Source organism: Schistocerca americana, chromosome 2 (genome assembly GCF_021461395.2).
Source record: "Schistocerca americana isolate TAMUIC-IGC-003095 chromosome 2, iqSchAmer2.1, whole genome shotgun sequence".
Classification (NCBI taxonomy): Eukaryota; Metazoa; Arthropoda; class Insecta; order Orthoptera; family Acrididae; genus Schistocerca; species Schistocerca americana.
Genome location: NC_060120.1, coordinates 208,513,445 through 208,528,717, shown reverse-complemented (window position 1 = coordinate 208,528,717; position 15,273 = coordinate 208,513,445). Strand labels below are relative to the sequence as shown.

Here is a 15,273-nt window from a genome sequence, read left to right as displayed (position 1 = left end):
GACACCACTGGATGCGGGCTGCACGATGTTGGGGCGTGAGCGGAAGACGGCCTAACGGTGTGCGGGACCGTAGCCCAGCTTCATGGAGACGGTTGCAAATGGTCCTCTCCGATACCCCAGGAGCAACAGTGTCCCTAATTTGCTGGGAAGTGGCGGTGCGGTCCCCTTCGGCACTGCGTAGGATCCTACGGTCTTGGCGTGCATCCGTGCGTCGCTGCGGTCCGGTCCCAGGTCGACGGGCACGTGCACCTTCCGCCGACCACTGGCGACAACATCGATGTACTGTGGAGACCTCACGCCCCACGTGTTGAGCAATTCGGCGGTACGTCCACCCGGCCTCCCGCATGCCCACTATACGCCCTCGCTCAAAGTCCGTCAACTGCACATACGGTTCACGTCCACGCTGTCGCGGCATGCTACCAGTGTTAAAGACTGCGATGGAGCTCCGTATGCCACGGCAAACTGGCTGACACTGACGGCGGCGGTGCACAAATGCTGCGCAGCTAGCGCCATTCGACGGCCAACACCGCGGTTCCTGGTGTGTCCGCTGTGCCGTGCGTGTGATCATTGCTTGTACAGCCCTCTCGCAGTGTCCGGAGCAAGTATGGTGGGTCTGACACACCGGTGTCAATGTGTTCTTTTTTCCATTTCCAGGAGTGTATATTGAGTGTCAGTTTAGTGTTGATCAGAATGAGTAAAGAGAGAAATGTCTGAGTAAGTTCAGTTTTGCTCAGCTGTTGGAAAATCAAATAACGTAAGAGGTTTTGCAACACTGTCACTTATAAATTTTTCTAAGGGGATGTTTCACTGCTTTCAGTTGCTGATCTGCTATATTGCAGCTAAATGATGAAGGATCTTTCTTTCTATGTATTCGCAGCACATTACACTTGTCTACATTGAGATTCAATTGTCATTCCCTGCACCATGCGTCAATTCGTTGCAGATCCTCCTGCATTTCAGTACAATTTTCCATTGTTACAACCTCTCGATATACTATAACATCATCCACCAAAAGCCTCAGTGAACTTCCGATGTTACACACAAGGTCATACATCAAATTGTTCCTAAAAGAGTTTCTAAAAGAACTGTTGAGAAACCTGACAAATTTCCCACGATCTCCCTTGTCTTCACGAACCAGTCGCATTATGCAGCTCCTGTACCGAGGCTTGGTTGAAAGCGCTTGTGATTCTTTGCCTTCTTAGACTTCTGATGCTCCCCTGGTGGAGAACTTCAGGTCTTTCCCTAGTGGGTGAGACTTTTGGTCTGTAACTTGTTATGGAATAAGAGCCAGTGGCAATTTCCAACTGAACCGACAGTGGAACTGGGTATCATCTCAGACATATCATGTGTCATGTGAGTGGACTTATTCGTCCTGAGTCGGCCGTCTGAACTTTGACAATTGCAGCACGCACAATAGCGCCTGTGAGTCAAATTGGTGTGGCCACATCCGCGAACTGGTGCACCTCACACTGAAATCTGCCTGGATTTCAGGGCTCTGAAAGGGAAGTTTCTCGCGTTCAGATAATCAGAATGCCAGTCTGCGTAGTTTTAATATTTTTGTGGACGCGTCAGAGCATTAGGCCGGCCGATGTGACCGAGTGGTTCTAGGCGCTTCAGTCTGGAACCGCATGACCGCTACGGTCGCAGTTTTTCATCCTGCCTCGGGCATGGATGTTTATGATGTCCTTAGATTAGTTAGGTTTAAGTAGTTCTAAGTTCTAGGGGACTGATGACATCAGATGTTAAGTCCCATAGTGCTCAGAGCCATTTGAACCATTTTTTTCAGAACATTACAGTTGCTGCAGCGCGCCGGTCCTCGCCCACAGCGCACCTTTTTCTGCTTCCGCCTGAATCAAGGTGAATTGTCGGGAGATATGTCAGATGAAATCCTATCAGAGGAAAGGTACCTTCGTCATGAATCGGGTTTTCAACTTTCACCCAGTCGTCGTCTTTACCTCATAATGACGAGTAACAGATTCGTTAAAACTCCGCTTCAAGGCGAGCTGCCGCTCTGCTGAAATCCCGAGAAGTTTTCGGCAGTAAAATTTAAGACATTGTTGATAATTTGTGAAATAATTTTTCAGCCCTTCAGTCACTTTAATTTGCAAGTACCCATCGGCACGACGCGTTAATTGCTACGAAGTGTGACTTATCTGACAGGAAAACACAAACCTAGTCGCGTAACGGGTGTAAAGAGAAACAAAATTGTACACAGAACAAAGTCACCAATCCATACTGTAATTCCCCAAACCGAAGTCTTCTTCTAGTGGCCATTAAAATTTCTACACCAAGAAGAAATTCAGATGAGAAGCGGGTATTCATCGGACAAATATACTACAACTGACATGTGATTACATTTTCACGCAATTTGGATGCATAGATCCTCAGAAACCAGTACCCAGAACAACCACCTCTGGCCGTAATAACGGCCTTCATACGCCTGGGCATTGAGTCAAACAGAGCTTGGATGGCGTGCACAGGTACAGCTGCCAATACAGCTTCAACACGATACCACAGTTCATCAAGAGTAGTGACTGGCGTATTGTGAGGAGCCAGTTGCTCTGCCACCATTTACCAGACGTTTTCAATTGGTGAGAGATCTGGAGAATGTGCTGGCCAGGACAGCAGTTGAACATTTCCTGTATCCAGAAAGGCCCGTACAGGACCTGCAACATGCGGTCGTGCATTATCCAGCTGAAATGTAGGGTTTCCCAGGGATCGAATGAAGGGTAGAGCCACGGGTCAATGCGAACAAGAGGTGACCGAGACGTGTAACCAATGGCACCCCATACCTTCACGCCGGGTGATACGCCAGTATGACGATGACGAATACACGCTTCCAATGTGCGTACACCGCGATGTCGCCAAACACGGATGTGACCATCATGATGCTGTAAACAGAACCTGGATTCATCCGAAAAAATGACATTTTGCCACTCGTGCACCCAGGTTCGTCGTTGAGTACACAATCCTGTCTGTGATGCAGCGTCAAGGGTAACCGCAGCCATGGTCTCCGAGCTGATGGTCCATGCTGCTACGAACATCGTCGAACTGTTCGTGCAGATGGTTGTTGTCTTGCAAACGTCCCCATCTGTTGACTCAGGTGTCGAGACGTAGCTGCACGATACGTTACAGCCATGCGGATAAGATGCCTGTCATCTCGACTGCTAGTGATACGAGGCCGTTGGGATCCAGCAGGGCGTTCCGTATCACCCTCCTTAACCCACCGATTCCATATTCTGCTAACAGTCATTGGATCTCGACCAACGCGAGCAGCAATGTCGCGATACGATAAACCGCAATTGCGTAGTGCTACAATCCGACCTTTATCAAAGTCGGAAACGTGATGGTACGCATTTCTGTTCCTTACACGAGGCATCACAACAACGTTTCACTAGACAACGCAACGCCGGTCAACTGCTGTTTGTGTATGAGAAATCGGTTGGAAACTTTCCTCATGTCAGCACGTTGTAGGTGTCGCCACCGGCGCCAACCTTGTGTGAATGCTCTGAATAGCTGATCATTTGCATATCAGAGCATCTTCTTCCTCTCGGTTTAATTTGACCTGTGTAGCACGTCATCTTTGTGGTGTAGCAATTTTAATGGCAGTAGTGTATTTATACACAGTGCAAAAGAAGACGCAAGAAATCCTTTTTCTAAATCGGTGGCCAGTACCATTGTGACACAAAACTTAACGACACAATACGCACAGCGCGACTGCTACTTCAGAAGTGGGGTTAAATTTGACAGTATTTGTTGGTAAGTCTACACTCTTGTTTGTCAAAACCATGAACAGAGAATAGCTATTGACAAACAAGGTTTGCCTTACGGGGGCCTTAACGTAACGCGAGAGGCACTTAGGGCTCGAACCTCACAGCGAGAGCGACAAAACCGAATACGTACTTAGAGTAGGTCATGTAGTAGAGACGCAGGCTCGTACTAGGAGACAAAAGATACTAGAGGCGGTGATGATGTTTTGTTTGTGGGGGGGCTCAAGTACACGGGCCGCGCGGCCTTAGGCGTATTGCGCGGTCCGCGCGGCTGCCCCCGCCGGAGACTCGAGTCCTCCCAAGGGCATGGGTGTTACCACAGCGTAAGTTAGTTTAAGTTAGATTAAGTAGTGTTTTAGCTCAGGGACCGATGACGTAAGCAGATTGGTCAAATAAGATCTTACCATAAATTTACAATTTTTTAACTGCGCGGTCATCAGCGCCCGTACGAAGTCCCAATTTTTTCACAGTGCAATTTTTTTCACACTTCAGTCTAGTCACTGTTACGAATGATGATGACGAAATGACGAGGACAACACAAACACCCAGTATCTGAGCAGAGAAAATCCCCAACCCGTCCGAGAATCGAAGCCGGGATCCCATGATCCAGAGGCAGCAGCGCTAGCCACTAGACCACGAGCTGCGGACTACTAGAGGCGATGAATAACGTGAAGCAACCTGTAAAAATGAACTTCACCGAAGGACAGTGCCTCTGATCGTTCTGGCTGGCGGCATAGTAGCGCGTTTTCCTGTCCCTTTTAGTATATATCGATAAAGAAAATATCGTAATAGAATAATTTGAAGCCGGCCGCTGTGGCCGAGCGGTTCTTGGCGCTTCAGTCTGCAACCGCGCGACCGCTACGGTCTGGCCTCGGGCATGGATGTGTGTGATGTCCTTAGGTTAGTTAGGTTTAAGTAGTTCTAAGTTCTAGGGGACTGATGACCTCAGATGTTAAGTCCCATAGTGCTCAGTGACATTTGAACTAATTTGAAACTGCCGTTTCGAATGGGTGTCGCCTGAAAGATATGATGAACGGAGTTTGTTTGGGGCGACTCCAGCTATACAAACATTGGATAGCGTTGCTGCCTCTAGATCACGGCGTCCTGGGTTTGATTTCCCGACCGGGTCGTGGATTTTCTTCTCGCAGGGACTGGGTGTTTTTGTCCTCATCATTTCATCATCATTCGTGAAAGTGGCGAAACTGGACTGTGTGGGGACTGGTAACCTGCATCGACGCTGATAACAGCGCAGTTGAGTGCCCCACAAACCAAATATCATCATCCAGCTATACGGCGCTAGAACGAAATTGGAGGTACCGACCGAAACGCGAGAGAAAATGCACGTGGTGACTCTCAGGAGGGACACTCGGTATTGAAATTAGCGCCCCCGTTCTGGATCGAGCCGCGACGCAGTACTCGTTATACAACAAATCTTTGACCATACGAGATGCCGAGTGCAACGCTCGTTATTTTCTCTGAATTCTTAATGCACCAGACTGTTGTGTTTGCCCACTGCTCACAACGATAATTCCTACTGACATACGATATACAAGGTGTCCCAACTAACTCAGCCACCTTACGTATTTTCGAAAAAAAAAACGGATTATGAAACATACAATTGGCCGAGGAAGCACCCATTAAGGGGCTCACACAACGGGCATGAATGCATAATCCGTAAGGGTCAACGACCCTTTATAAAACTAGATGTAACGATTTTAATGCTTTTTATATTGGCCAGACGGGTAGATCATTTTAAGGAACGGTTCCGAGAGCACACATCCCTACATACAATTAAACGTTCCACCTTCAAAGAACACCTTAAAACCAATAAGCATCACATTTGAAGCATTGCTGACAGTTTAGAGATTTTACACCCTGTAGATAAAGGGGGAACGATGGACCTACTAGAAGAGATGGAGATATTTATCCATTTACATAGTAAACCTGATAGCCTGTTAAATGAGCAGGTAATTTTTGAAAATAAACGGTTCTTGGAAACCTTTAGTGACTTCTTGTAATTTTACCCATTACCCATATGTTTTATGTAATGTACATTTATTCTGACTAACTTTGTTATACAGAAGTGTTAATACTGGTGAAGAGTTGTCCCGTAAAATTTTCGTAAGTTTATACCTCGCGAATTCCCTGGTGTCTTTACGACGTATTTTAGAGGTTGACGAGCCGGCCGCTGTGGCCGAGCGGTTCTAGGCGCTTCAGTCTGGAACCGCGCGACCGCTACGGTCGCAGGTTCGAATCCTGCCTCGGACATGGATGTGTGTGATGTCCTTAGGTTAGTCAGGTTTAAGTAGTTCTAAGTTCTAGGGGACTGATGACCTTAGATGTTACGTCCCATAGTGCTCAGAGCCATTTGATCCATTTTTTAGGGGTTGACGATGTTATAACTGAGGTGTAGTGTAGGTAGGCACTAGTTATTACTTGTCGCTACCCATCAGTTTCCTTGTCATGTTTGTGTCCATCGTCTTATAATATCCTAGTGACCTAGTCCTTCCTGCACCAGTAACCGAACTGCGATATATCGACTCGTCGCCGTAGGATCTTTCAAGGATATGGAAAAAGTTGTGACGTCATCTTTGTCATGGAGTGACAGTTGCTGACTCTTGTCCAACGAGCACTTATGCTCTTGTGAGTATGTTTTGAAGGTCATGGATCTAATGTGTGTTATATTTCGTCACTTCATTACCCATATTGACCACTCTCTTCAGCATAGCTATTACGAGACCAGTTAAAGGCACTGTTATATTTGTAACACGAACGTTACTGGATTGGAGCAGGTGAGTAGACTCCTTTCGGATCGATTTGTGTCTTTGTGTTCAAGATGGGTTCATGTAGGCCCGACGTAACAAATAGTAGTCGGTTTACATCACATGTTCTGTACAGTTATACCATTAGGATATGAGTACTTTGGGTTTAATTGCGTAGTTGGTCTGTCTGTTTGGTTTTACTGTACCGCAATGATGTTTGTAACTGTTATATCTGTACAAACAGAATAAATAATCACCACTACACATTTAAATGCCCAATAAAGTTGTATAGATATGACAGTTACAAACACCAGTGGGGAACAGTAAAACCAAACAGACAGACCAACTACGTAATTAAACCCAAAGTACTCCCATATGAACGACATTGTAATAAAAATCCCTGGCGTAGAGAAACAACTGAAAGATTTTTAGAGCAAATAAACCACCAGGTCCGGATGCAATCCCAATTCGGTTTTACAGAGAGTGCTCTACGGCATTAACTCCTTACTTAGCTTGCATTTATTGTGAATATACAGCAGTTCACTTGACGAAAGATCCGTACCCAAAGACTGGAAAGTTGCACAGGTCACACCAATATTCAGGAAAGGTAGTAGGAGTAATCCACTTAATTACAGGCCCATATCATTAACGTCGATATGCAGCAGGATTCTGCGATTACATGATTAAGTAGTGAGATATTCAGATATGATACGTTGCAATATATATTATTCTGTTTTTTGCTAATTTGGACCAAATGTGGATTCGCATTTGACTCATTTTGTGGATCAGCTTCAGATCACCTCTTGTTTTGCACAGTCATCGTCCTGGTTTGGTTGAGCACTAATGGATACTTAATATCCATAGTGATGTAGTCTAATAATGGTATTTGCGCGACTTCCTGTAATGGGACTAATTTTGATTTCTGCATTCCATAGACACTCCCCAGTAATATAGTGGTACGAATTTGTTGGAAAAGGTGGTTCAAAAAGTTTGTAGAAAGTTAACGTACGTAATACCTATTTTACGGTGTGGTATCTAAGACCTATGCCTAACGTGGACGCAAGGATCTCACCCCCTTTTTACTTCACCTGTATATGATCATGATACTGTTCTACATATGGTTTGTCGCTCCTTATACCCGTCTCTTACCTGTCATAGCTGCGACGTAGCAGTCAGTATCCTGGTTTGGTTGAGCACTATTGGATACTTAATATCCATAGTGGTATAGTCTAATAATGGTATCTGCGCAACTTCCTGTAATGGGACTACTGTTGATTTCTTCATTCCATAGATACTCTCCAGCAATATAATGGTACAAATTTGTTGGTGAAGGTGTTTTAAAAAAGTTATAAGAAAGTTAAAGAAGTTTAACGTACGTAATATCTAATTTAGGTTGTGGTATCTAAGGCCTATCTCTTGCATAGACGGAAGGATACTTTTTACCTTGCGTATTTTGATTTTTACCTCTTACTGTCGTCATCGTCGAGTATTCCCGTGGTTCCTCCATTGTAGAATATTATCTACAACCATTGAGTACAACTGTAACGGTTCAATAGTTGCAGTGCCTTTTGTTGGTTCGTCCTATGTATATACTTACTTTAAAGAGTCCCAGTCCTTATAGCGAACCCAACCCCCCCCCCCCCCCCCCCCCCCCCCCCCACCTTTTTTATTTCATCTGACATATGATCATGGTACTGTTTTACTTATGATTTATCGGTTCCTCTTACCCGTCTTTTACCTTTTGACAACGAAGCGTCTGCCACGTATAGTCATACGTTTTGAAGACAATAGATATGCTGGACTGATGGTTACGTTACTATAACAGTTCTGTTTTATTAATACTTCTATGACGATACTGAAGATTTTACATTATGTATGAATAACTAATGAAATCTGATAGTGTACATTACAATGTATTATGGAGTTCTATTAAGACTAAGTTCTTTTAATTAGGTAAATTTAAATGTAACATTTGCAGCTTTTAAGCAATACGCTCTGTATTTCAATGTGATTTATTGCTCTGATATAACGTTCACTGTATAATTCTCATTACGTAAAGTAATATGCAACACTTTATTCTTTTAGTCAATATGCTCTGTATTTCAGTATGTAATTATTGCTGTGTTATATCCTCCACAGTTTTGGCCTGAAGATGATGTAGTGTAACGTCGAAACTGGCTGCCTAGAAATAAACTTATATAACGGCGATTGGTATTGTTTTTATTTAACATTGAACAGCCGTAGTCCCATACTCCACCAGAAGATGGAGTTACATTCATGAAGTTGACGTGGTCGTCTCTTTTGATGACACCGCCTGAAGTACTCTCCACCCGTAGCAGTTTACCTTCAAAATTTTTTACTCCAATAACTGCCATCATTATTCGCCGTCTTCCGACGTTCAGGAAATATGATAACGAGGTTGTCTCTCCATTTCCTTTCCACATCGCAGTATCACGGCCGAAGAACCGGGTTATGATTGGTTTCGCCCTTGAGTCTTCGATCTTGATCCACGTAAAGCATCATTTGCTCTGTTCATCAAGTCAGTACTGGTCCCGCTGCTGACCAGTACCAGCCCACCCAATTCGCCAGCTGAGCACCCCCTTCGACGTGGACCTTGGGTTGCAGGGTTGCCTCTTCCGGCAGTTCTGCCCCACCGATAGTATTCATCTCCGCCTTCAGTGCCGTTGAGGTCTTCAGGGTTACCGTGACGAGGGGCCCTCATGAGGTACTATCACCCCTGCCAGGTGAGCCAAGTATTTTTAACCAAGTTTCACTGCTCACAGCCGCTCCCTCCTTTCTCAACTGAGCTTGGGCTATAGCGAAGTTATCGACCTTATATTGAAAGTAAACCCTAGTTTTAGATATCGTGATATGTGCCTGATGGAGTATGGACTGCAAGCGCAGTATAAATGGCACATGTGGCGAAGTCGTCAAGGTACTGGACTCGTTTCGGGGGTGAGCTAAATTTCAATCTCCATTTGGCTACCCTGATGTAGATTTTCTTTGGTTTCTCTAGATAACTTCAGGAAAACGACCAAACAAATCTCAGAAAAAGGCTCCAACCGAATTCCTTCCCAATTGCTGTCCAGTCTGTACCAACGTCCCATCCACACTAATCTCGATGTCGCGAGATGTCAAACTCTTTCCTATCCTTCGATTAATTTTTCCGCATTATTCAGGTAGAACTGTTTAAAGTGGGATAATTTCTTTTTCAGGTATTAACATTCTGCCGTAGGACAGAGAGTCGCAGACATCCTAGCGAAATGGACAAGCCAAAACTGTTCAGTCGCGACGGCGCGGCGTACACGGCGGTGGCAGAAGCCCAGATTGCCGAGCTGTGGTCCATCCTTAGTTGGCCCGAGGACCCACTGCCGGTGCTCGACGTCGGCTGCGGACCCGGCGACGTCACTAAGAAGGTACTTCGTTCCCGTGACATTGCCATACAGTCAGACAATCGAGTGAAGATCTCTGACATTTTCTTTGATCAATCCGAAAGTGGACTTGGACAGCACAGTGGTTTACTAGGCGTATCTGGAGGTTGTATTCCCTTGCCTTCTTCCGACCTCTGAACAGAGTTACGCAGCTAGTTATAAAAGGACCTACAGTCAACGTGGACTCCGAACCACGATGCAACTAGCCAGTCATCAAACATTGTCAGAGCTGATAGAAGTGATACGTGCCGAATAAATATCCTTAGACTGATCGGAAAATCGAGCCTGAGGCCTTTGACTCAGCAGTCTGTCACTTTTTCCTTAATGGCTTCCATCATCCCGTTCGAGCCCACCTCTGTTCTCACTATTTACATTACTGAGCCACTGATTCACAAATTTTGGAACGTATAATACTAGTCTGCGTGGCATCAGATTTCTGAAAACAAATACCTGATGCTATCTTGAATTTTTTAGGCTGATTCGAAATCTCTTTTTCAGTTTCTGCCTATCACGTAAAGTTTTGACGCAAAGATATATTTCTCTTGTAATAGGTATGCGTATTGTTAGAGGAAAATTTCTCAATATGGCTAAGTATACGCACCCCTGTTGATAATAGTTGTTGTTGTGTGACCTTGCAAGTGTTGTTTATCTCACAGGGTTGCATTACCGGCGCTATGCTGCAATTATTTTGTATATTTAAGACAGTATTAATAAAACAGTTCGCCTATTGTTTGTGGTGACTACAATGTCAACACACAAATATATGAACAATCCAAACGTTTTGCGTTGCATTTGTGGAAATTATACATTGCCTAAGCAGAGAAAGGTTATAACAGGTTTCGTGAAGAACACTTAATCATGCTTATTCTAAAATGAAACTTAATGACCAGGACAAGGGATGGGCGCTAAAGACAATTTGCCGCTATTGTGTTCAGAGGTTAAGATAGCAGACGAAAGGAAAAGAAAAACCATGCATTCCATTTACGATTTCAGTGGCGCGGAGGAAGTCTAAAACTCTCCTTAATCAGTATTACTTGTGTTTCTTTAACGTTCAGGTTCAAAAATGGCTCTGAGCACTATGCGACTTAACTTCTGAGGTCATCAGTCGCCTAGAACTTAGAACTACTTAAACCTAACTAACCTAAGGACATCACACACATCCATGCCCGAGGCAGGATTAGAACCTCCGACCGTAGCTGTCTCGCAGTTCCAGACTGCAGCGCCTAGAACCGCACGCCCACTTCGGACGGCTAACGTTCAGGGATGCAGTTCGAAAAATAAGAAACAAATTACATATCCAAGCATTATTCAGCCATTAGGGCAGTTGCGCCTGGAGAAGATCTGATTGCTCCTCTTCCAACAGCTGTTTAAGATAACGTGGCAGAAGATGATGATGAAAATGAACTTGATGCCATTACCGAAGACTATAGTGATGTCTACCAGACTGAATGTTATTTTATTCCACAACTGTTCTCTCAGAGTAAACTTAATGATCCGGTACGAGATTTGAGTTTGGGTAAGGAATCTGTGCAAGTACTTGGGTCCCGGTCAGAAAGTAAGAATCTTCTGGAACTAAGAATACATTACTCACGGGCATAGAGAGAGAATTAGATCCTTCATTCTCACAGAACGAGTCCTTGGTTTAATGCAATAACATAAACGAATTAATCCACTTCTGTGCCACTGAACATGATCCTACTCCGTGGAGACTTTTTCTAGAGTCATCAACGAGGAGCCTGAAAGATGCGTTACTGCAGAATGGGTACGTGTATGAGTTTATACCAGTCGCCTTTTCGGTTCAAATGAAAGGGACGTATGGCAGCATGAAGATACTGTTAACAAATATCTAGTATGAGGAACACAAATGGCTTATCTTCGGTGACTTCAAAATTGTTAGTAGACTACACACATCAAAAAAAGTATTACATCACCCGACTTCCCAGAACTTCTGAAGATAGACGTTAACTATGAATATTGTATCACAGACACGGTCCCTTTGACTGATCAGAGATGTCACTAAACCAGCCCCAAAGAAGTAAACAACTATGCATGAGCAGCGCCTATTAGATGGAGGGGGTCCGACAGCAGATCACTTAGAGGCATCCCATCAGGAAGGGGGTACACGGAACGTGTTGTCTGTAGTTCAACCATGCCTAGGAGGTCAATACCGCGGTTCGATCGCGTCCAAATTGTTATTTTGTGCCAGGAAGGGCTCTCAATAAGGCGTCTCAGAGTGAACCAAAGCGATGTTGCTCGGACGTGGAGGAGATACAAAGAGACAGGAACTGTCGATGACATGCCTCGCTCAGCCAGCCCAAGGGCTACTACTGCAGTGGATGACCGCTGTCTACGGATTATGGCTCAGAGGAACCCTGACAGCAACACCACCATGTTGAATAATGCTTTACGAGAAGCCACAGGTCGTCGTATTACGACTCAAACCGTGCGCAATAGGCTGCATGATGCGCGTCTTCACTCCCGACGTCCATGGAGAGGTCCATCTTTGCAACCACGACACCATGCAGCGCGGTACATATGGGCCCAACAACATGCCGAATGGACCGTTCAGAATTGGCATCACGTTCTCTTGACCAATGATTGTCGCACACGCCTTCAACCAGACAATCGTCGGAGACGTGTTCGGAGGCAAACCGGTCAGGCTGAACGCCTTAGACACACTGCCCAGCAAGTGCAGCAGGGAGGATATTCCTGCTGTTTTGGGGTGGCGTTATGTGGGGCCGACGTACGCCGCTAGTGGGCATGGAAGGCACTGTAACGGCTGTACGATACGTCAGTGCCGTCCTCCGACCGATAGTGCAACAATATCGGCAGCATATTGGCGAGGCATTCGTCTTCATGGACGACAATTCGCGTTCCCATTGGGCACATCTTGTGGATGACTTCCTTCAGGATAACGACATCGCTCGACTAGAGTGGCCAGCATGTTCTCCAGACATGAACTCTATCCAACATGCCTGGGATAGTTTGAAAAGGGCTGTTTATGGACGGCGTGACCCATCAACCACTCTGAGGGATCGATGCCGAATCGCCGTTGAGGATTGGGACAATCTGGATCAACAGTGCCTTGTGCCACGACGAATACAGGCATGCATCAATGCAAGAGGTCGTGCTACCAGAGGTACCGGTGTGTACAGCAATCTGGACCACCACCTCTGAAGGTCTCGCTGTATGGTGGTACAACATGCAATGTGTGGTTTTCATGAGCAATAAAAAGGGCGGAAATGATGTTTATGTTGATCTCCATCCAATTTTCTGTACAGGTTCCGGAAGTCTCGGAACCGAGGTGATGTTAAACTTTTTTTGATGTGTGTATTAGGACAACAAGCTGGGTTTACAAAAAATATTGCTTTCTATGTGAATGGGTCTGTCGGACAAGGCAAAGACAGTGGAGTGCGAGAGTTTGACCAGCGCGGAGAAATTTTGTCCCTGGAATTAAAAATACCCTGCACGAACTGAATGCGGGGGTATAAAACTTGATTCCACCTCTACGCTTAAAATTGGGTTTGATGAATCGATTTGTAAAGGCTGTACTGCAGAATGGACCCTACTTCAAACACTTTTCTAAGAAATTTCCCTTCATCACACAAGACAAATCGAAAGATGGAATTTTTGTTGCTTCCAAAATTAAGAAATTGATGAAGGACGAAGATTTTGAAAAGAAGAGCTAAGAGAGAAAAAGACACATGGGCCGACTACCCATCAGTTGCTGACAACTTTCTAGGGAATAACAAAATCCCTAATTACAAAGCCATTTTTGAAGAAATATTACAAAATTTCAAGAAGGTGGGTTTTAACAGGAATATGAAAGTCCACGTTCTACATTCACATTTCGACTACTTTCCGGAACGTTTGGAACATTATAGTGAAGAGCAGGGTGGTTGTTTTCACCAAGATATTAAAGAGATGGAGAGGACGTACTAGAGGACCTGCAGTACAACTATGATAGCCGACTACTGTTGGATGCCGAAGGACAGTCATCATACACAAGGATCTACAAGGAAGTCAAAGAAGAGACAGTTTGACTTCTTCCTTCTATACCAGGCAGCCACGAAGCAAATTAGGGGAGTTCCGCAGCGTATTACTTAAAAGTATTTCATTTTTATAATGTGTTTTGATTAGAAACTCACCTTGTGTGAAATGATGTTCGAATATATTTGTGTGCTTAGAAATTAAAATCGTCAAACGCCTACTTCTCATTTTGTGTAAAAATGTGACGTGATAGAGAAAAACGAAAGTTATTTCTAGAATCAGCATAAAAATTAATTGAAGAACATCTACTCTCAACCAATTATCTGACAAATTGTTTTAAACTGCAGACTAGTATAATTGCTGCAGAATTGTAATTAAGTCCAGGGAGACTCAAACAAAACTTCCACTTTGCATAGCAATTGGCTGTTCATTTTAAATATGAAGAAATGGAACACAATCTGCCTAAATAGGAGAGTTGACCCTACACTAAGCCTATTTATATTTCAATCATGTCTATCATGTAAGAAAAGAACAAATCCGTCTTTTGTGACTCAATGTTTATTTCATTTTTAACCAAAAGTATTTCATCTTTTCATACTAGGTATTATTAGTGGTCTATAATCTAAAGAAAATAATTTAATTATACATATTTTGTTAGAATATCAGTAGTGTTTCTTGGTAGCAAATTTAAATTATCTACTTAGAATTATAGGGTTGTGATTTATCACTTATTTTCAGCTTTCTATTATTTTCATGCGTTCATTGGTTCTTGTGGAGGCACTAGATTCACACACTACACATTTCCAATTAATATTATGTCACAGTTATATATTTAACTACACATAACCCTCCTGCTGCATGCTGCACACAACTTTGCTGACTTCCTGTAAGATTGACTTAGGGATCACGGGAGCTTAGAGGCTGTGGAATGGGATGTCAGGGTGGGGATGGAGGAAGGGTGGATGGTGGAGGCAATCTCTCTCTCTCTCTCTCTGTGTGTATTTGTGTGTGTGTGTGTATTAACTTTATAAAACTATTCTTGTATTTCTGCTAAGTTTTTAGTAATTTTATGACACGCTATGAAGGAGTGCGGGTAAGCTACTACAAACAGCATAGTGAAGGCATTATTGTGGCCAAGATAGAGACGAAGCCCATGCCTACTACAGTAGTACAAGTTTATATGCCAACTAGCTCTGCAGATGATGAGGAAATTGATGAAATGTATGATGAGATAAAAAATATTTATCAGGTAGTGAAGGGAGGGTAACAGAAGAAATATGGAATTTAATTGATGAAAGGAGAAAATATAAAAATGCACTA

At 44.1% G+C, this 15,273-nt stretch overlaps 1 protein-coding gene across 1 annotated transcript in view; it reads left to right on the top strand.

The window, feature by feature from the left end:
- The window catches only part of LOC124596436 (juvenile hormone acid O-methyltransferase-like), a 119,154-nt gene that overhangs the window by 28,544 nt on the left and 75,337 nt on the right, over positions 1–15,273 (top strand). The window contains exon 2 of the mRNA XM_047135571.1: positions 9,748–9,948. Within this exon, the coding sequence (XP_046991527.1) occupies positions 9,796–9,948 (153 nt within the window). The 5' untranslated portion in view covers positions 9,748–9,795. The remainder of the gene's footprint in view (positions 1–9,747; positions 9,949–15,273) is intronic.